General features: G+C 38.7%; 1 protein-coding gene across 2 annotated transcripts in view; it reads left to right on the plus strand.

The window, feature by feature from the left end:
- DHRSX (dehydrogenase/reductase X-linked) overlaps positions 1 to 13,283 on the plus strand; it is a 168,161-nt gene extending 154,878 nt beyond the window's left edge. For both annotated transcript variants that reach the window (XM_040534609.1, XM_040534598.1), the window contains one exon: positions 12,821 to 13,283. In XM_040534609.1, the coding sequence (XP_040390543.1) occupies positions 12,821 to 13,018 (198 nt within the window). In that variant the 3' untranslated portion in view covers positions 13,019 to 13,283. The remainder of the gene's footprint in view (positions 1 to 12,820) is intronic.
- Positions 13,284 to 22,993: the final 9,710 nt, after the last annotated feature.

Below are 22,993 nucleotides of genomic sequence, written 5' to 3' on the forward strand. Positions count from 1 at the left end.
TCCATCTGCTACCTTAATGAAGATTTACAAAACACCTTGGAAATAAATATGGATATTAAAAATAACAACTTAAGTGGATAGTAAAAATCTGTCTTAGCACTTTTTAGTACATCCCACTTCCCAGCTTTCCTTTATTTGTTCCATTGGCAAGAACTGCTTTCTTTTTTTTCCCTCTCTTCCCTTTTGTAAATTAATACAAAGGCTCCTCAGGCTAACAGCTCCCTCTGTAACACAAGTACCAACCTCCCCTTCTTTCAGATTGTTTGGCTGATTAAATGTGATGGATTTAAACTCACATGGAATTATGTTCAAGATGGAAGTTTTCTGCTTCCATTTCAGACCTTAGGAAGCATTTGGATAGCTGAGAGTTTGCATTTGCTCTGTCTATAATGAGCTCTATAGTAAAGATACGATGCCTCAGATCTTGTCTGACATAATCTTAGAAACATGACTAATCTCAGCGAAACCAATGGCACTGTTTGCATGTCTAAAGTTATACATGTTCTTTTGGTCTCTTCTCAATTTAAGCCATCAGTAGGTTCCTTGGCGTACTGTAAGGAGCCTCGGGGTGCATTGATTTAAACAAAGCCATTTACAGAGCTTAAACCCACTTTCAGTCACACACAACAAAAGGTTTGATTTGAATAATCAAATTCAGTCTTCCCTTGCATTTGCTTTTTTAGTTATTTTGTTAAAAGCAGGTTGATTCTGGTGGGTTAGCAAGCATTCAGATATGTTGATTTGCAACTGAATATAGCCTTTGCCTTTAAATTTAGTGCTTCTCTTGGGCAACCAAGAGGATAAGCTACGTAGACATCTCCATAATTGTATGGCTTCAAAATATATCTGTGATTTCATGCATCCTGTTCTGATAGAAAATGGGAAATGGTGGTTTTGTTTATGAGATGACTAATGCTTTACATTTTTACAAGCTGCTTTCAAGTGAAAGATGAGTGCAATTAAAATGAAATGAACTGTCATTTTTTAAAGGATTTTATTACTTAAACAGAAATACCTTGAACTTATTGGACACATTTTTTCATCAAAACAGAGGATGTATAATCTGTAATTATTGACTGATTCTGTTTACTGTATCTGTCAGAAAGATTGGATTAGAAAAACTAAGCCACTCTCACCTATTTGTATTCTTTTACTCAAATAACTGTAGAATGTCAATCTACTCTTCTTGTTTTCCATCTTTGGAATATATCACTCAGGACAGACATAAAATAACCGCCTTGATTATATTTTTTTTCAGTTTATTGTTCCAGATTAAATGCTAAAGTTGCCAGGAACTAGAATTATAGGAAACATCAATTTGCAGAATAAGATTTCTTCCCTCCTCACTACTTTTCTCTGCTTCCAGTCCATTTCTTTTCTACTTCTCAGCTTGGGAAATATTGTAAAACTATCAGTTAAACATGCTAGCTATTCTGAAAACAGAAACTCACACCAGTCAGGGCATGGACAGTGCTATTTGAAGATCTGCTTGAAGCTTCTTCCAGCAAGCCAGGAGTGATGTCTCTGCACAGGAGCTCCGTTGGGTGCAGAGCTCTGCTGCCTCCATGGGCCCAGATGCACAGCTCCACCATGCAGACCCCTCACTCCCCCTCCTCCAAAGGACAGGGAGAGAAAATATGATGAAAAAAGGCTCATGGGTTGAGATGAGGACAGGGATACCACTCACCAATTGCAGTCATGGGTTAAATAGACTCAGCATAGTGAGATTAATATAATTTATTGCCTATTACCAACAGACTAGAACAGTGAGAAACTAAAAGCAAACTAAAAACACCTTCCTCGAATCCACGCTCTTCCACCTCTTTCCCCTGAGCCGTGCAGGGGAACAGGGAATGGGGGCTGTGGTCAGTTCCTAACACTTTGTCTCCGCCGCTCCTTCACAGTTAGCGTGGGGTCCCTCCCACGGGATGCCATCCTTCCCAAACTGAGCCTGCGGGGGCTGCCCACAGGCAGCAGCTCTTCAGGAACTGCTCCCACACGGCTCCGTACCATGGGGTCCATCCATCCCCCAGGAGCAAACTGCTCCAGCACGGGTCCCCCACGGGCGGCAGCTCCCCCCAGACCCCCTGCTCCTGCGTGGGCTCCTCTCCACGGGCTGCAGCTCCGGCCCAGGGCCTGCTCCTGCGGGAGCTCTCCATGGGCCGCAGCCTCCTCCAGGCCACATCCACCTGCTCCACCGGGGGCTCCTCCAGGGGCTGCAGCGTGGAGATCTGCTCCATGTGGGACCCATGGGCTGCAGGGGGACAGCCTGCTCCACCAGGGGCCTCTCCACAGGCTGCAGGGGAGCTGCTGCTGCCTGCCTGGAGCACCTCCTGCCCTCCTGCTGCACTCACCTTGGGGTCTGCAGGGCTGGTTCTCTCACATGTTCTCTCCTCTCTCCCAGGTGTTATTGCACAGCAGTTTTTTCCCTTCCTTAAATCTGCTCTCACAGAGTCCCAACCAGCGTTGCTCCCTGGCTCGGCTCTGGCCAGCAGCGCATCCCTTTTGGAGCTGGCTGGAGCCGGCTCTGATCTGACATGGGCAGCTGCTGGGCTCTGCTCACAGCAGCCACCATGCAGTCCCCCTGCTCCCAAAACCTGGCCACATAAGCCCAGAACACCCTCGCGGGACGTGTTGCATGCCAGCTGGCCAGACACCATGACACAAATGTGAGAATTTGGGCTGAAGTCTATTTTTGCTTTCATTTGTCCAGTTATCCCAGCTTTTTTTTTTTTTCATCTTGCACGCTATTGATGCACCACACTTCAGGTTAGTCTGTGCACTTTACCTTTTCTGGGCCCCATCTTTGCTAGCACAAGCACCAAGCCTACCTCATTCGTGCCTGTGACAACTTCTGGAGAAGTGTCCTGCACTGGGAGGAAGGGATTTGCACCCTCTCACCGCAGCTGTGGGGCACCAGCCGGAGCCCTGTGAGACCCCTGTCCTACCGCCCCCTGTAACCAGGCTGCTGCAGTCAGACCGGGTGCAGCACTCTTCTGTACCACTTCCACAGAGAAGAGCCTGTGATATGTCTGCTAGCCTGTGTAATTTGGGGTTATCTCATTTAGTCTGGGCTCTGTACAGTCTTACAGTTTTTGATCTTGTCATAGCTTGTAAAGGTTTTCTATGTTGTGGTTATCTTCTAAATATTTAGGAGTTCCACTCCTGTCCAGGCTGTTCATAAGCATTAAAAACAAACAAACAAACAAACAAAAAACACCAAAACAGTCCTGATATAAAACTTGTGAAGTTGGTCATAGGTGTCAGCTTCCATTTTCATGGAAGGGGAAATGATAGAGTGACTGCTTGTGCAATGTTAAACAGCAAGTAAAAGGTTAAAGATAATGGTCAGGGCTTACAAGTCAGAAGTTGCCATATCTTATGCATAAAACCTTTGTGTACTTTGCATGAGCCTGCAGGTAAGAAAGTAATATTATTTTTTTTTTTGCATGTATGGGTACTCAGGACCGTCATCTTCAGCATCTGAAGCCTCGCTATGTCTCCCAGTGTCTGTGTCTGGTAACAAGGCAGCTACCATTTCAAATGTAAATACTTCTGTGTGCTTTTCTGTGTTGTTTCCCCCCAAAATTGGCATCATTTGAAAGAATTCAGCAAACTAAAGATGACCCATGTACTGGTACGAGATAATGCTTTAGAGAACGAAAGCTCTAAAGCTTTCATGGTTGTTTGTTGTTTTAAGTCCTCTTTAATTTTGATCCATTTACATTTTGATTCATATTTAAATTGTGTTTTCAACTAAAAGAAATTGGTTACATGTTATTAAACAAGGCAGATGTTCCAGCCACTACCTAGCAAAGAGGTTGCCTCTGTACAAGCATTGTTGGAGGGAGGAGCAGTCTTACATTCTAATTTATATTTCTCAGATAGTAATAGTTCAAAAATCAGCAGAATTAAAGCCTTGCATAGCTAATAAAAATAACAAGATGGTTCCTTAGCGTATTTCTAGCATGAATACTAAGCTGTAATTAAGTATTCTTACTTAATGATAGATCAGTCTACATCTAGGAATGAAGAAGATTATTTTGAATTGCTCACATGATACTGTAATTATGGTCATAGAAGTGGTGGTAAACAAAGAAATTGTGTGTTTTCCTTTACAACCACAGAGAAGGAGTAACAGCCTCATGCACAATGCATCAGGATTGGGATTTAGGAGGCCAGCTGTCTTTCTTCATCTCTTCTCCTGACCAGTAAATCACTTTGCCTGTATGTGAATACAGTTAATATAGAAAATGCCAGATTACGTGAAGGTACCCAGGACAATTCTGAGTGATTTAAGTCAGGCGTCCTAAGCAGAAGGTAGCTCCTGGGCATCACCTGCCTTCCAGACAGACTGCCACACTCCCAGAAGAGGCTTCAGCATTTTGTGAAGTCTGTATACTCCCTTGGCTTTTTCCTCCTGTTGTTGCCTTCCTTTTAGACCTAGACTGAAAATTCTTCCAGCAAGTGGCTGTCTCTGACTGGATGTTCATACAATGCCTGGGGCAACAGGGTCCTATCTGTCAAACTTTGCTTACTATTACAGAGCTGAGTGAAGTTACAAGTGTAATGTAACTTGAGTAGCTGCAGTGATATCTCAGTTCTGACTTTGAAGACCTTGCTGTCTGCTGCAAAGCGAGCTTAGGAATTAACATGCAGGCAAAGTAAACTTCCCCAATGCACTTGACAAAACGAACAAAGGATTCAGTTATGATTAATGACTTTGACCTGAAGCTTCAACTCCCTGCTCAAATGCAGTCATGTAAAGTTGAGTACTTGCTTCTGTTTGAAAATTGCCTAAAACTAAACATTATTCGTCTAGTCCTTCATTTCAGCAGCTTAGAAAATGCAAAGTATGGATCAAAAAACACTCTCACTCAAATCATTGGGGTTATGTAGCACTTCTAAGTGCGTGAGATTCAGCTTGAAATTAAGATGTAAATTTATTTTTGTGCATTTAGACATCTGCAAGTGAATTCAGTGTTGAAGCTGACATTTGAAGCCAATAGAGATTTCTTCAGTGGGGCCTAGAAAGCTGGCTGGCCAACAGGGGTTTCGTTCAGCTGCCTGATAACATAAGCATCTGATGCTATTTGAGATGACACATGAGGTCCTGCTCAGACTGGAGCAGCTGCTTTGGAAGGGGCAGGCTCAGAGCTGTAGCTGCTGCTGTCCTTAGTAAACCTTTGCTCATGTTTTGAGTCTGACAGAAGAGCCATCCTAGGGCTTCAGAGTCGAGCTGCTTGGCAATTTTCCAGCAAAAGAGATTTCTCAGAAAGTATCTCTCTGACACAAAAACAAAATGAAACCTTCCACCAACGCTTCCATCAGAAGATTTGTTGGAAATCAGGCGTTGAAGCCTGCATGCCTGCCTGCTCCTTGGGCTCTCTGAGCAAAAGGCTGACCCCTGCAGTCTGCTGGGGATGTTTTCTTTCTTCTGTGGGCTACTTTGTCTCCAGGCTTCTCAGCCACCTAGGTAAGAGCTGATGTGAAGATAAGCCAGGCCTTGTAAGGATCTCTGTGTACCTGGATTTTTTTTGGAAATGTCTTTCTGGGAAATTGGGTTTCAATAGGAAGAGAAAGAGATATTCAGGATTCGATACCCCTTGTGTCTGTTTGCCAGCTATTTCTGCTTCTGTTCTGTACAGCATCTTCTGCTAGGATGCTTAGGGAAAACCTTCTCTTTTTCCCAGAATAGTAATGAATGATTTATGTTATAAAAGCTCCTTTCCTTCAACATTTTTATTTATTTATTTATTATTATTATTTTTTAGTTTTAAAATTGCATTGTGTTTTTAATTCATCAATGTTTCACCTTTTATTATATATTAGTATCTTTGATTCAAAAATGATTTCTATATAGCTACGACATTGTCAGGAGAAAGGCTTCACACATTGTCAGGAGAAAGGCTTCACACTTTAACTCTGCCATTTCTGTTTGCAGTTGCTGTCTCTTTTAAAGCTGAAATTTAAAGAATTTTATTATGGAGTGAATTTATTAAAGAATTCTCTTTGCTGCAAGTTAGGGGTTGAAGAGAAATTAATTTGATGGTGCTGACTGGGTCTCCAGGGAGAGCTGGATATTCAATAAAATATCTCTATCTCTTTTTGGTCTATAATCAAGGCAGAGATTAGATAGAAAGGGAATAATAGAGAGCTACACAGAAAAGAATAGGAAGAGAGACAGAACACAGAGGGAAACCAGGACATTTTAGTGATGGCAGAAATCTCTCCAAAGCTGTGCTGCAGACCTCTCTGGCAGCATTGATTTCCTGGGGATCTGACAGTTGATCCTGGCCACAGGTGTTATCAGGACTTACACTCACCTGCTACAGCATTATTTATCAAAGGTTGCTGGACACATCCTTACACCATAATGGTTTACATTCTAACTTTTGTTTTCAGCATTCAGTGTTTCAACTGATTAGTTTTTAGCTGATCACTTTTTGGCTTAAATTTTCAAAGCGATGATCACTTTTAGGAGGTGTAGACACTGCAGGAGTTACAAAACAAGTGTTGAGAGCACTTAGCCCGTGCATTCAGCAGGAGCCTGTGACAGTAGAGCAGCTGTTGTTATTTCACCCTCGAGTCTTGCATCCTTAAGTAACCTGTTCTTGAAATGTTTTGGTAGTTCATAGATCATAGTAATCAGTGCTTCCTGGAACACAAGTAATTTGTTTCTCACAGGTTTGTTTGCTTTAATATTCATGGGGACACAATCCCAGCTTCTCCATTTCTGACAGTTTTCAAACTATTTCATGTTGTAGTGGCTTCATGTTTGCCTTCATTCTTAAGAGTCAAACAGTGCAGTAAGGGTGACTGGGGCTCACCCCTCAATTAACTGCCAGCAAGTAAATAAAAGACTTTTGTAAACCATGTAACAGTAATTTAGTGCTCTCATTCCTGTTGCTAAGCTCCACTGTGCATATGTGTAGTATTGCTCAGAGATCCCAGATGATCTTTCTGGTGAGGTATATATTCAATTTTTCAGTCCAGAGGCAAGTCAGCAAAATACTAACATTTGCAAAACATTATCAGAGTAATGTTGAGAAAATTAACGGAACCTTGGCAAAAGTGCCCAAGTATTCAGGCCCCAAAGATGGCTTATTTAGCTCTTGCTGTGTCTTCATAGCTCAAATCTGGGAAATGTGTTACTATCTGGAGACACACCTTCTTGTTACCTGATCCAGGAATGGTCTGATGGAAGATCACCTGTTTGAAAAGAGCGGCCACAGAGCAGACACTTTCAAGCTCCCTGCAAAAGCACTGAATGTCCTTTTAGCTCATTAACCCACAAGTAGATTTTCCATATTAGCTGGAAACTGCATGATGTAATGGATGTGAGTACATGAGACAGGACCACCATTATAAAACCATGAGTCTCCTCACCAACCTACTTAATATTGCTTCTGAGGGGTATTCCACCAATTCTTAATATATTCCCCATCACTAACTGTATGGATAAAAGTGTTTTAACATCTTTTTCCTCAGCATTAAGTCATTTGCCAGCATGCCAGGCAGTCCTGGGTGCACATCTGCCCGTTTGGCCCATCATTCCTGTCCCTCAAAATGCAACTGCAATGTCAGTCCCTCAATTTGCCAGCTGTGTCCTGCACTCCGTTCTCTTTGCTCAACCCTCTCAGCTACCATCTCTCATGATGGCAGCATCCTGAAGTCATTAAATATGATCCAAATACAATCAGATGACCGAGATGAGGAAGCAGTGGGTGAAGCTATTCCAGAGTAATAGTCCTACTCTTTCTGATACCAAGTTTAGTATCACTACTTCTTTTTCAGTCATATAACTCTATCAACCCGTGCAATTTGAGGTATATCAATGCCGTCCATTCAAACTATTCATCGTTGTGTTTAAGGCACATACCAAGGCCCTCATTATTTGTTGGTAGCCACTGAAAATGCTACTGGGAAAGTGGATGGGTTTCAGAAAAGGAATCATAGGAGCTTTTAAGCTTTGTTTCCTGTCCAGTTTCCTGTGGTTACCAATGTCTGTACCATGCAGCCTGGAGCCCTGTAGCGATACTGTCTGCCCAGAACTCTGAGCTATGAATCAGATGGAGGCAGAACTGGATGAGTACAGGGACAGTGTACAGCCATCACGTATAACTGGTGCAAACATGACTTCCAAAGAGTTAAGGTCTTGTGCCTGTTGTAGACAAATGAAATGGATGTGACATTTCATGGCTATATGGCTGTAGGGACTGACCATCATCGGCTAACACATTTTGCAAGCATTAGCACCTAGTATTGACAAGATTATATGGCACTTAAGAATGTATTAATCAAAATGTGTTAACTGGCAAGTCTTAAATAAATTAACCCTTCTAGTATATGTCCCAGTTTTGCACAGAACAGAATATTCCATTTGATGCTGAGGGAAAATTATTCTATACTGATGATTTACACTTAGTATTAACTAAATTACTTTTTTTTAATTTAGAAAAAAAGGAATAACAAGGTTCTTTAAAACAACATCATCTTCATTGGGCATAAATAGTGCCAAAATAATGTCACTTTTTTTTGTATATAGACTGCGTTTTGCTTAAGTGAGCTGGTCTCAAGTTATCTTTTTTCTCTTTCTTTCACAGTCTACCCGTGTAACAAGCAATACAAAGATAAGTAATTTAAACTGAGCCCTTGTTTGCAGTATGAAGGCATAATGAAAACAAATAGTTAATTGCAAAAGATTATGAACACAAAAGACTTGATCAATACTGTAACAAACAAAATCATTCAAAAAATGTTAAGCATAAATCAGTTCTATTTGGATATGAGAAATATATTAATTACAGTTGTGTAGATATTAATGTAATAAAAATTTGTAAACGAAGTTCCAATTAAAAAAAGTTGAGCACAAGTTGGTAACTTAAGGCTGAGGAAGCATTGTGCAATTTATAGGAATCCCTTTTGTTCTAGGACAAGTCCAGTCAAATCATAACTGCTGTTATTGATCCTTTATGAAATGTATATTACTCTGTTACTCTTTTTTTTTTTTTTCCCTAATTCTGGCAAAGTGTATAGTATCCCCTGTGATTGGAACGGTACTTGTTATTACTGCCTATCTACCTGCAGCTTTTGGTAATAACTCAGTCACAAAGATGGTAACTCCTTCCTGTTTGTGTAGATCATCATGGCAAACATCCTGCGTTTTGTAGATCATAGTATTCAACGAGTAGCTGGCAATTTCTCTGGCCTGCCCTCAGATACTCTCCTTCCTAGAAGGGGTATCTAAGGATGGATTATATATGTTTCTTTGGCACTAGTCTCTTGCTTATGGCCATTTTCTTTTCTAAGGGCTTTTTGGTTCCTCCTCATTTTTTGATGAGATATCACATGGTAAAAGAAGAGCTGTGGGACGGCGAGGAATGTTGGCAACCAGGAATGGGGCTGCCACTGCTGGAACAATTCATATTGTTCATCTGTCTGGATAATCATGAATTGCTCCAGTGTTTGCAACCTGCTCCCACCTTCTTCCTTCCCAAGAGTTCCTCAGGCAACCACAAAGAGGCAGGATGTGTGCAAGTGCCCGTGTGTCTGTACATGTTGCTGTTGGTCTATGGTTGTGTAGTAGATCCAGCACTTTGGGAAAGAGTTTTGACTGCGCATAGGCAGGTGGATGTAGTGTGCTTTCATGTAGGTATGGACATGATCCAGAGGTGGAATTACAACATGCGCATCCTTCCAGCCTCTGAAAACAGACAGTTCATCCACCCATCCAGAAGGCCAGGGCACTGCTGGCATAGGGTTTCCTTTTTACCTTCATTAAAACACAAAACATGCCAAAACAATGAAGAGATTCTAGAGTAAGGAAATATTAAAGCTTTCAGTATTAATTAAGCACTCAGAAAATGGGACAAGACAATTAATTAATCATACATATGCAACTCTGTTCCCCTTTGCACTGGAAAAAAATGTTTTCCTTTAACTTAAATTAGTATACGCTAATTGCTTGATATATTGTAGTATATTTTCCCTTATGTGTTAAGATAATTGCTGTGAGCAACAGCTGGTAGATGGTTCCTAGCACGCTACCTGAGAATCCTGTAAATGGGAAGTTTGCACTGAGCCTAATACTCAGCATACTGGATATGGTACACAGGATGAAAATCAAGTTAAATCTAATGAAAAGCTACACAAGCAGGACGTTAATGGATTGTGATGATGTCACTGTGCTTGTAAGACTGATCACAGTGTGGCCATTTAAGCACATTTATTATCATCTGAGCCTGCTCTATATTTTTGTTATATTGAAGAATAAGAAACAATTTGCTGCATAAAATGGTTTGATAAAGATCTACTGGAACTGCATGAATAAAACCAACAACTGACTTTCAATTCATATACAGTCTTTATTTAACACATTTGATATTGTTTTGACTAGATCCCCTTCCGGTGGGTAACTTACCTGACATATCATCAAAAAACAAAAGTCTTGATATATTCTGAATAACCTGAGAGACCCTTCCCATCGAATTAGCAAAGGCACATGGTATTTCTGATGTGGTGGGAAGATGCATACAGACCAGACTGTCTGAGACTGTAGAGACTCTGCTCATAAGACCATAATCTCAGAAATTCTGCCCACAGACATTCACTTTTTTTTTTTTTAAAGCATTTTAGTTATGAGCTGTTGTCATTAAGATTTGCGAGTCATTGACATTGACATTTATACTTGTTTGTGCTGGAGAGCTGTTGAACTCAGGAACATAATGTCCAGTGAACCATCGCATGAAGTAATGGTTTATCTGTGTCACTAGATTTTTAATTAAAGCATAGCAGTGCATTAAAAACTTTCGGCTTTTCTCTGTCATCCAGAATAAGTAGTATAAAATATAAATGCTTGTATTCACAATTACTCTTCTACTTTACAGCATTGAGATATTTTATATCTCATCATAACTGATCATGATAGTAGCCACTGGATGAACGTGTTTTAGTCAACACAGAAGCCGTGTTTTTGAGTCATCCTGATCCTACAAAGAATTATGCATGAGTATAATTTCATGTTGTTTAAATAATCTACTGGATGTGAATAGCACTATTTTCCATATGATAAAAAAGGGTGAAGTAGTAGTAGTATAGTACTAAGAGGTAAAAAAGCACTTTGTAAGCATTGAGCTTTTCTAGGTGGCATTTCACAGAATAGACAAGACATCTTAAAAAAAATACTCCAGAAGTACCTGGGCCTAGGGTGTTGTAAGATATTGACTGATATCTAACTGAGTCCACCAGAGAGCTAATTTATCATCTTATTTCATTAGATGATACTTAGAATAGGAAATGTTGTATTTTGTGATAACTTACGGTAGAAACTGGCTGTTTTATGGCCACCGAAGAAATGTACGGTGGTATTACATTTCTTAGAGACCTGTTGGCATCAGTAGCTTTTCCTTCAGTTTAAACACCTTCAGAGAGTGACTTGGCATGTAACCCCTGGAGCATGTATATTGGAACATAGTGGAGCTCTGGGCATGGGAGTGCAACAGCAGAGCAAGTTTCTTCTCCATCAGTTCACATTTTGGGTAATGGATCTGTGGTCATGCAGGGAATGTGTCTCCCTTGCAGATGCTGAGGGTGCTCTTCACCAGCGACAGTCGGGGAGGTCTTGCTTTGGGTGATGTTGCCTTATTGTGTGATTTGACATGGCTCTAATTTAGTTGTAAATGAGACTAAATGCCAGATGCATCATATAAACTAATGTTTGCTAATAAGTTGTGTTATATTTAGTGTGCAGCGAGAAAAAAGACGAGTTATTTGTTTTTAAAATTATGTGAACCTTGTCACAAAAAGCTTCAAATGACTTAGAATTTTTTTTGTTTGTTTTTATTAGTCACTGAGTAACCTATTCAATACTGTCTCATTCATCAAGTGAGTTCTTCAGGAAAAGACATCCTGTCAGGTGTAGCAGACAAAGCAATGAACAGCATTGGTACTGTTAATGACTCGTAGAATGATATTGCAGGGATTGTAAAATGACACCTTATTATCTAGCAGACATTGTTCATAATTATATCACTGATAAAGACAAAACAGATCAAATGTTGTGTTGTAAATATGTCCTTTAATAAAATAAAATAAATGCCATTGTAATAAATTCGGTGATAGCTGTATGATCCTTCTGAATGGAAAATGGAAATGCTTTGCATATCTTCGGGATGAAAGGCATTATCACTCTCAGCTATTCACTTGTTAATTTTCATGTAATACTCATGCTATATCAGACATTATAGATCTTTCACCATTTTGCTTTATGATACTCCGTAAAATATAATTCCCTGGTTTACCTGCCTGCATGGATTGAACTGCCGAATCTCAGTTTGCTGTCGTCATTTTCATGATCTTTTGCACAAGTCATATTGTTACAATGAACACATTATGCATATAGCATAGTCTTCATCCTCCTTAGGCAGAGTACAGACCCCTTCAGTCTTGCAAAAATGAGTAATTATGCTGGGATTTTAATATTTCTGTTTGCTTTGGGGTTTATTAGCTCTGACTATGAAAGCTCAATTATTTTATATGCTCCATCTGACTAGGTCTTGAAAAAATGGGTTAAAGTTTTCCATGTAACTGTTCTGTGGCTTTAAGCTATCTCAAAATAGTGCTGTGGTAAAAATGGACTGTACTCTGCCAATTGGATAAGTGGCATTTTTATCGTTACCAACTTGAGGTTTGCATAAGGACCACAAGTGGAATGAAAAACTACGGAAAACGATTGTCACTGGTAAGGTCCTGTGGTGAAACTTTAGTCTTCCATTATACCTGTCTCTCATGAATTTGTGTTTTGTTGTTGTTTCTGCAGACTCCAGAGGAAGGAGCCTCTACGAGCATCTATGCAGCAGTATCACCCGAGATGGAAGGAGCTGGCGGCTGCTACCTTTACAATGAGAAAAGGACAAAATCGGCTGACATAGCATATGATGAGGAGTTGCAGAGAAGGCTCTGGACAGAAAGCTGCAAGATGGTTGGGATTTCTGATGAATCCAGCAGAGTTCCCTAGAAGAAGCCATTTCCAGCTGGGTAAATGAAATGTATTGAAAAACATCTTAGGTGAATTCTTGCAGCATCAGTCATCATCCTGGAAATCACTGTTCAATCCCAAAGGCAAACATGAACAGCTTTGTTCTTCACTTGAACCCCTAGTCTGCTAGGGTGTGGGGGGAATATTCCCACAGAGAGATGTACGTGGTTGGTTTTAAATCTAACCATCAGTTTTGTAAATCATGATGTTTCAGTCTGTGATTAAAATACAATCTTTAACCTTGTGCAGAGTTGAGTTTTCATTTTTTGTTCAACAAGAAAAGACTTCCCCTGGTGAGCATGGTGTGTCAGTGGCATGTTGAACCTAAGCCACTTTTGTACATACAGTTTACTCTTTTTTAGTCAGTTTTAAAAGTTGCAGCATCTTTCTTTAAGCTTCATTAATCTTTAAGACACTTTATACTGAATGTCAGCTCATTCTAATTCAAACATTTGGCATTCATGATAATTATGTTGTTTCTATCGTAACGTTAGTTTTAATGTCAAAGTTCATCCAGAGGTTTTAAGTGAAGATGAGAACCAAAAAAATGAAAATAAATAAGGTCTTCAGATGGGATATGGAATTCAAATGTTTTCATTTGGAGAGGGGTTAAAGGAGAGCCTTAAGAATGAGGAAGGAATCAGATGTAAAAATGGCCGCACTGGTTTTGGCAGAGAGTGCGGTTAGCCTGTTGTATCAGCTGTGGGCACAGAGTACTTGTTGCCTTTTCTCCTGAACCTGTGTAAACTTGTGTCTGCAACGTCTTGCATTTTCTTTGGCAAGGAGATTCACTTATCTACCACCTGTTACATGAACAGTCACCTCATTCGGTTGTTTTTGAGCCTGGTTCATATAAGTTTCAAGACTAGCATTGGTGATTTGGAAGAGACAATAAACAGTTGGTGCTCTCCACCTTTTCCACGTTGCTAAGGCTTTTGGAAGTTGGAAACTTTCAACATGAACCTTTAAACTGTGGGGTTTTTTTGTTTTGTTTTGTTTTTTCCATTTTGAAGAGTAGTCCCTGCCTACTTACTTACATGGGAGGCACAGGATATCTTCTATTTTGTTATGTATTTATTTCTCTCCTAAGAATTTCTAACAGCTGATTTCAAACATGGACTCTGTGATTAGGGAGTCTGAACTCTTGCAATTAATGAAGTAAGCTCTAGCCTACTCTCATGTCATTAATTTTAGATATTGTCTGAGAAAGAAGAATAATCCTATAAATGTCATTGCATTTTTTTTTTCTCCAAGACATACACAGTGAAGGAGAGCTATAGGTGGATGTAAAGCATACATTTACTTTGGGTGATTGGAAATCACTGCGTGACAGGACTGAGTGTAAACATACTGTTGTGCTCTAATTTGCAGCAGACTTGAAACAACATGAATGTGTTCCTATGCGCTGAACCCCAGACTAATATCCCTTTTGGGTTTTTTAGCTCAAACCTGGTGCTTCACTGACCATTTCTCCAGCCTTTGGTTCAGCGAGAGATCACATCTAACTGAAAGAAAGCATATTGACATGTCCATAGAATAGCAAGGAGATGCCAATACAGAAAGTAGTATGAACAAAGAAAAGCAGATGAGAACAAAAATAATAAAAAATCTGAAGGAGAGCATATTTCCCCTCTGAATTAAGTCATGCATGATTTATTCCTAGCTCCTTAGAGTTAGTATATACAAGGGTTAGCAGCAGGAAATTTATCACTCAGTCACTATAGCACTTTCTCTGTATGACTGGCTGACTTTTTTTGGTAACTGAATGTAGTGCTTGTGAAATGTGCCAGACTGACACTCTGGGAACTAAATTCCTCTGTTTATTCACGGATCATGCACCGGATGCTGTAAGCCTGCTAGACAGCCAACATTTTGATGTTGCCATAGCATTTCCACAGAACATCATTGCTGCTAGAAGTATGTCCAGGATTACTCAAATTAGATGGAACCAAATTACCTTCAGGTTTAACTCTGTCAAAGCTACACAATATTTGTACAACCACTTTCAAGCAGTAAAAGGAGTGCTAAAACAGCAAACACTAAAGAGAGCCAGTCACTCTTTCCGTGTAATCTGAATCACTCAGTGGTCTCAGTCCCATGAAATCTGTGTTAACAACACTGAAAACATGGTTTGTGAGAACCAAGAACACAGATTGTGCCTGCATGAGGGAAAAACATGTCCTAAAGCCAGGGATTTTTAGAATGGTGTAATACCATGAAGATGTAGTTGAGCTAGTTGTAAAAGTGTTATCTCAGGAACTAAAAGCAGCAAACTGTGTCAACTCTGCAGTTTCATATAAGCATATGAGCTTGTCTTGAGCAAAATTCAGTATTATAAAGTCCTGCATGTCACTATGAGTACTTACTTGTGATACAGCTCTAAACGTCCAACTTAATCCTTAGCCTATGTATTTAGGAATATATATGTGTGTGTGTATATATATATATATATATCATATAGAAGCAGGGCAATGATTTTACCTCTGCACACAGCATTGGTAAGAGGTGATTGGCTTTTCACATTTCAAGAACATAAAATTTCTGAAGAGCTGAGAAACCTGGTTTTGACTTCACCAAAAATATGGCTTAGGGGTGGCTTAAGTCCTTACAGTAGGTGCACATGTATATATATATATATATATAAAAGCCTGAGAGCTTTTTAACCTTGCAAAAAAAAGGCAAAACAGACTCCAGTAACTATAAATTGAAGTTGGACCAATCAACCTTACAACAAGAAAACAGATCCTCTCTTTGAGAGTAATTACATATTGGAACATGTAGATCTGATCTCTGAAGATAATGAAAAAATGTCTCTCGTCATGAAAAGGCAAGGAGGCCAAGTAGGCTCCTAAGCAAAGTAGGTCAGTCACAGAGAAGTCATACTTAGATCTCCCTCAGGTCCAAAGTGACAGCACTTATTTCTATTTGTATGAGAGTGACCCATTGCTTACAACATTTAAAAGGGATATTTCCATGCCAGTAGTCTGACTAATGTTTAATTCAAAAATCTGTGTGGTCTCAAAAAGATACCCAAAATCTATAGTCCGGTTCAGATCTGAGATCGACAGAGGCATCAGCAAATGGTTATTGTGGCTTGATCCTATTGCCCTTGATGAGGGAGGGAAAACATTTCAAACCACTATATTATTATTTTATTAAAAAAAAAAAAAAAAGATTATTTCTATTTTTCAGCTCACGTGAATAAGAAAACCTTACTCTTAGAAAAAGAAAGAAAGAAACAAACAAAACTATGTCTTTGAAGGATAGTTCAAGGAAATCTTGTAGATTTACTTCAGCTAATATAGTTATTTTGGAATAGTTATGCTATTTAAGCAATATTATTTAAATAGTAAACTTGAATAGGAAATAATGTGCTGATGAAGTGCCCTAAGTTTCTTAAGAGAAATGTTAACTTTTACATTAATTAACTAGTTCCTTTGTAAACTACTTAATTATGTACTGGGGAAATTAATTACGTAATGGAAAAATAAGCACTGTTATTCACACATAATGAAATAATTGAATTATTGCTTCAAATTCAAAATTGATTGAAGCCCTAAATGTAGAACTTCTAGCCACACTTCCACAATGTACATATTTAAATTTTAGTCCTTTTTTTTTTTTTTTTTTTTTTGCATAACTATCAATTACTTTAGTACACAACCAGAAATAGTATACCATAGAAACAAAGGACTTAATTATTTGACCTCAGGATTATTACTGCATTTTCCAAATACACAATAATGTTGGTCCTAAATATAACAATGCATGGCAGATATTTAAATCGTCATCCTAAATAAGCTATCCTCGTGCAATCTTTCCCTCTTGTACAATTCTGGCCTTAGACTATCCTTCCTTGCTCATTACATGGCATGGTTTATACTTCAGCTGCCACCATAGAAAGGCAAAATCAGATTCCAGTGAAATTAACATGAAATGTGTTACAGATAAGATAGAAACATATATCTGAGATTCCTGATATATGATTTTAAGGGGGCGAAGGCCCAGGGCACTGACCAATCTGCAATAACTGAAGAGATCAGTGCAAAATGCGAAGTGTATTGCACAACACCAGTGCAGGCAGGACAGATAAGCCATTTTATGAATAACTTTTTGAAGGTAATTTTAATTCCTTATTAAAAAAAAAATGTGTTTCAGCAATACACTGCAGTAATGATAAATCTGGTCGGGGCATCCGAGATACCACAGGAGATAAAGTATGTAGAGATAAACTACCTAGGTTCCAAAAATATGTAGAAGTTCTAGTTTGTATTTTGGATATTATCCATGGCATGTCTATTTGAGGGCTAACACAAATTATATTCCATGTCACTTGCAAGGTCTTTCAAATGAAAAGCTCAGATGAGTAAATATCAGATTTTTGGATTTGGGGCAGGGTAGTGAAACAATTTGAATGTGATGAGCGTGCAGAGCTAAAATGTGTAGTAACTGTTGGTTTTAAAGTGTCCCTGAAAATGTCAGTATGGAATTCACAAAAACCCGAATCCTTTGTCTATTGAGAGAGTATCAGGCTTGGGATTTAGCAAATTCCTTTTAGCTTCCCTGCAAACTTTTCTTGAGCATTGCCAAGAGGAAAACACATCAACAGTCAAGAGTGCTGTTTCCAGATGTATGTAGTTGTTAGCTTCCATATTGCACCCATCAACACTTGTTAGCATCTCTCCTTTTGGAAGTGGACCAAGGCCAAGAATTCCTTTCACCAAGAGTGATAAAAGAGCAACCAAGAGTCATAAAAGAGTCAAAAGATAGCAATGACCTGTATGTATTTTGACAAACACTGTGTAGACTGAAACCAGTCACCTTAAAGGGAAAGAATACTTAATCCCAGGTGGAAGGAAGGAAGGAAGGAAGGAAGGAAGGAAGGAAGGAAGGAAGGAAGGACGGAAGGAAGGAAGGAAGGACGGAAGGAAGGAGGGAAGAAAAAGAGCAAGCTATAATGCTTCTTGAGTGATATTAAAGATAGTCAGCACTTCACAGAGAGAATGCAAAGCAATCAACATTGTGATCATAAGCAGCCATATGTCCTTTCCACAGATGATAGGCCAAGAAACATAGCCTACCCTCTATCTTTGCATTGCTTGAATACACAGAAAGAGCTCAACCTTCACTGTTAAAGGTCACAACAAAGCCGATCCATTTTACATATTTATCTTCCCTTTTCTGAAACTAGTAACAAGACTTGTTTCAGTTTGTACACATTTATGGAACTCATTATGTAGTCCATAATGATCTGCTTATATTCAGTATCTATGATGTATCTAAGATGTTTTTAATAAGGAAATGGAAAAAACAAATTCATTTTGAGAATTTCATCATAGCTAAGGACCAAACACTGCATTATTTTCTCAGGGAAAACTTTCATGGAAAAGAATCTCAGTTCTTTACAAGAAAAGTCAGGCTATGTTCAAGAAAGTCAATGTAAAATATTTACACAGAACTTTTCCCTTAGCTATATTATCCAGCTCAGCTCAAGTTATTGATATATCCCAGAATCACTGGAGAAAGACACATAACTTAATAGCAGGAGAAGCTATAAAAACCTTGTATCATTTAAACTTGGTAATCCCCCGGAATGTTATCTCTCAAGTGAAAGCACTTGAGAGAAGTGAAACACCTTCGTGCTTCTATTAATATATTAAAGCTCTCTTTGTCTCAAAGAGATTAATCTAAGAAAATGTGCAATCTAAAAATTCCGCTCATATAGTATATGGAGAGAAGAGAGTAGCATTCATCTCACTTAAACTAAATCATCTAAAAGCAGGATACATAGTTTAAGCCAGACGCTTAGGCTCCGTCTGTGGTTAGAGTGAGTGTAATACTTCAATGGGACAATTCCTCTGACCTGTTTTAGTGTGAAATGAGTAATCTGCAGGAGATGCCACCTTTGTGTCTGTCCATAGAGGAAAAATAGACAGACAGTCTAAGGTAAACATCCATTACAGTGTCTGTAAATTGTCAAGATCTTGTTGGCTCAGCCAGCTTCACATGGAATCAAACTGTCTAAGTATAAAGCTTTTATTTTCTGGGATTTTTTTTCCATAGTTTATTAGCTCAAAAGGTGCCTTTCTGGGACTCTTTTTTTTTTTTTCCTTAGCTTTTTAGCCTGGAAGTTACCATAGCAATCTTATATTTTGATCTTCTATGCAACAAAGATCTACTAATTCTGATTTGAAGTGTATTGTCTCTTCTTGTCATAAGTGTTTGTTGAAAAGTATCCAGTGAATTATATCACCTTGGATATGTTTTTCCAGTCTAAATTGCCCTCAGTTCAAAAACCTGAGCTTTATTTCACATCTGAGCTGGAGTAGCTTTTCAGCTCCCAGCTATTTGATCTAGTTACACTTTCATCTGCTGGGCTGAAGAACCTCAGTTTTCATCCCAGTGGAGATGGCCAGGCAGGGAAGAAATCATCTCTTGGAATTTTTTGATAACCTAGCTTGATTAAGCTCTTTGAATCTTTCATTAGAAGTCATGTTTTACATCTTGTAATCATATTCTTGTCTCTTAATGAATCTGATCCAATTTTTCAACTTCTTTCCTGCTTTCGGAATCTCAACAGCTGATTTTGACATACATAGGTAATACAGCCTCACCAGTCAGTTTATTTTCTCTCTGCTTCTAAGCCCCAAGGCCTTCTTGCCTGAAATGTCATAGAGAAGCTCAGATTCTGAGGCTCTATAAGCTTTTTTCAGACCCACAAATTCCCATAAATACAGCCCACTTTATTTGTTTCAAGATGTATGATCTAATAGAACTCTGAACGCTTCTTTTATTGTGATTTATTTCCACAGTTAAAGCCCTAAATCTGCACTAAAGAGTACTTGAGAGGATTTTGGAGCTGTTGAGTCAGGAATTGCAACAGGGACCAAGCATCAGAGCACTGAGATCATGAAAATGTTCCATAGTTCAGCAATTAAAACCATACATAAAATAATAGGCAGTGACCTGCCTTATCTGGAATGTAACTAATTTCACCAAATCAGTCATTTTATTAATTTTTTACGTTACTTCTCTTATTTATCACTCTGACAGAATCTCCCAGAAGACATTTCTCTCTCCTCCCAGCCAGGATTAGCTGTATAAATGCACATTTCTCTGTACCTGTGAGGTGAAGAGATCCCTGCAATTATACAGTACTTCAGCACAGTGCTGAAACTTCAGCAACTTGGCTCCAAACCTTGGTTCTAGAAGTGATTTAGAGAAGCAGATTAGGCTCTCAGAGATCTTTTTTTTTTTTTTTTAACCTCTCTTTCTCTGCCATAAGCAACTTCTCTTCTGCTCTGTTCATGTGGGAGATTTCTCCCAAAGCCAATGGAAACAAGTTTTGTTCCATGCATCAACTTTGCATGACATCTGTGATCATGACACCGTAACTCCCTCTTGCCCTCCTGGGTCTTATTTCTGGACACTGAGTTCAAGCTGCAAATTCACAGCTTCTCTGCTTGTTAGGAGGAGAATTATTACCACCTGTTTTATGGGACTGTAAACCACATTTCATACCACATTTACTTAATACACTCTACCTGTTAACATATTTATCACTTTTCCTGTAGACCAGAAAGCATTTTACTACCAGCTCATTCTCCAGGAAATAGTGAAAGCACAGCTGTCACCCTACATCTGAACAGAATTCCTAGATGCAGATATTTCCTGCAGAACAGAAGCTCAAAAGGTTTTGTTGTTGTTGTTGTTGTTTGGTTTTTGTTTTTGAAAATAAATTAGATATGTTAGATAATGTTAGGCAATGTTAAAAAGGTAATAGAAATATTATCTACCAAAAATTTTAAATGCCTGATCTACCAGAACATGAAAAATAACAGGTCTATTTTTTTTTAATACTATGTATGTAGAAAAATCATATTCAAATTTGAAGTGATTAAGCTCAATATGGCTGTGTTCTCCATATTGTTTCATGTTAGTGCAGCATTTTGCAATGAAATATTTTTTTAAACAAATCAGGGAAGAGGCCTTTAGTGAAAGACACATCTTTCAATCTGTTCTGAAAATAGAATTATTCTTCTATAGAAGTTGTGCTTTGAAGAGATTTTTCTTTTCACAAAGATGACATGAAGACCTGAGCTGTGGGAGAGAATTCGGTACACAGAGGTCTTCCTTCCAGATTACACTGCTGGGGTCCAAGAAGACCCAGAAAGGAAGATACAGCACACATGATTGTTTTCTTTTCTCTTCTCTTCTCCCTCCATTACTTTCAGTTATGATGGCTTCATGAGAAGAAAACAAGAGAAGGGACTTAGCTGCCATTGGAAAATGTGCTTCCATTGGAAAAGAACAAAAAAGAAAGAGCAGTTATCCAAATCTTCATCAGTCCAAGCTCTCCATATCCCTGATGTATTCATATCTCAGTTTTGAGTAAGCCCTTGAAGAACAGCCCTCAGGGTCACAGGACTTGAGAAATTCATTCCCAGCAGTTCATATGTGTGATTTACCCCTCTAAAAAATAAAGACTCCTAGTTTTCACGCTTGTTCAACCTCACTTACACAATAGCTGGTAACACAAAGTGTCTGCTGTTTTCTGTACAGCTGAAAAGGTCAAATTCTGGGTGTTGCTCTTTTTGAAATATCACCCTATTAATTCATTGACAAATTCATGCAAAATCATTTTGATTATTTTTCAAAGACTCTGAGGTCAAGAGGGATCACCATGGTCATCTGAACAACAACCTTGAAACTTGAATATCTGCAAAACAGTTTTATGAAGGTTTGATCCTGCAAATATCTGCCTATCCTGCATTCCTCTAAAGCAAATACCAGGTCTGGGTAATAGGTTAGACTAAATTTGTAATTTTTTCCTTTCCCTCAAGTTCTGTAAATCTACATGACCTAATTCTCCTGAGAGCAGATGTTTTGGAATGCTGCTGTTAGAGACTGTTTATCACGTCAGTTCAGCAAACCACATTAGTATAAAAGCATGTGCTTGAGCATATTCTAATAAGCAAACTGCTTTTAAGCATGTGCTCAAATTTCAGCATGTGCTTCACTCATTCAGGGCTAAAGTGTGTTGGGTTGCATATTAACCTATAATAAAGACCAAGACAAATGATCTCCATGTTTGAAAGAGTTTGTCATAAGCACCAATGCTAAGGGAAACATATCTTCTAAGCCTTTTAGTTCAATAAATTTTAATCAGAAAAACAGTGTCTGCATAATCTACAGAGGAAAATATAGGGACATCACAATATATTTTAAAATAGAAAACCAAAAATAACCCTGTATTGCTTAATGATTCGTCATATATCATAAGTTCAAATCACGTAATAAAACACTCTAAAGACAAGAGGCATGTTGTTTTGGGAGAAGACCAGGGAGAATGATCTGCTTCTCAGAGTGTTATACATAAGATAACTATTATTTGCTAGTACTTGATTATATACAGTGTTTCAAGACATATCAAAGCTCTGCACTTCTATACAGGAATGTAAAATGGAGTGGTATCTGCGTGCCGGTGTAAAATTGTTTATTTTCATGAATGGAAAATAAATACATTCAGAACCACTTGGATTTCATATGTTCAGAAAGCAATTGATTTGCTGAATACAGATGAACACTTGTATTTCTTCCTACATTTCTTATGTCCTCTTTCATTTTTAATAAGTCTTTTGTTAGTCAGATGTGGTAAAAAGCTTTAGATCAAACCTCTTGAGTTAAAATCCAAAACTCTGGGGAAAAATAAGAAAGATGAATTTGTTTAGTTTCAAAACACATAGCCACTTTGCCAAGAGCCTCCAGCTGGCAGGATAGAAAAATGTATCTCCCGATTGCAAATTGCCAATTCTAAAATGGCACAGCAGTAGCTTTCCATCCTGATTACCTACAGCTGGCCTGCCTTTCAACTCTGGGTTTCTAGTCAAAACAATAACTTCCTGTTGCCATATTTTCCAAAATACCTTCTCCAAAATTCATACAAAGTTACGA

This window comes from Cygnus olor, chromosome 1, assembly GCF_009769625.2.
Source record: "Cygnus olor isolate bCygOlo1 chromosome 1, bCygOlo1.pri.v2, whole genome shotgun sequence".
Classification (NCBI taxonomy): Eukaryota; Metazoa; Chordata; class Aves; order Anseriformes; family Anatidae; genus Cygnus; species Cygnus olor.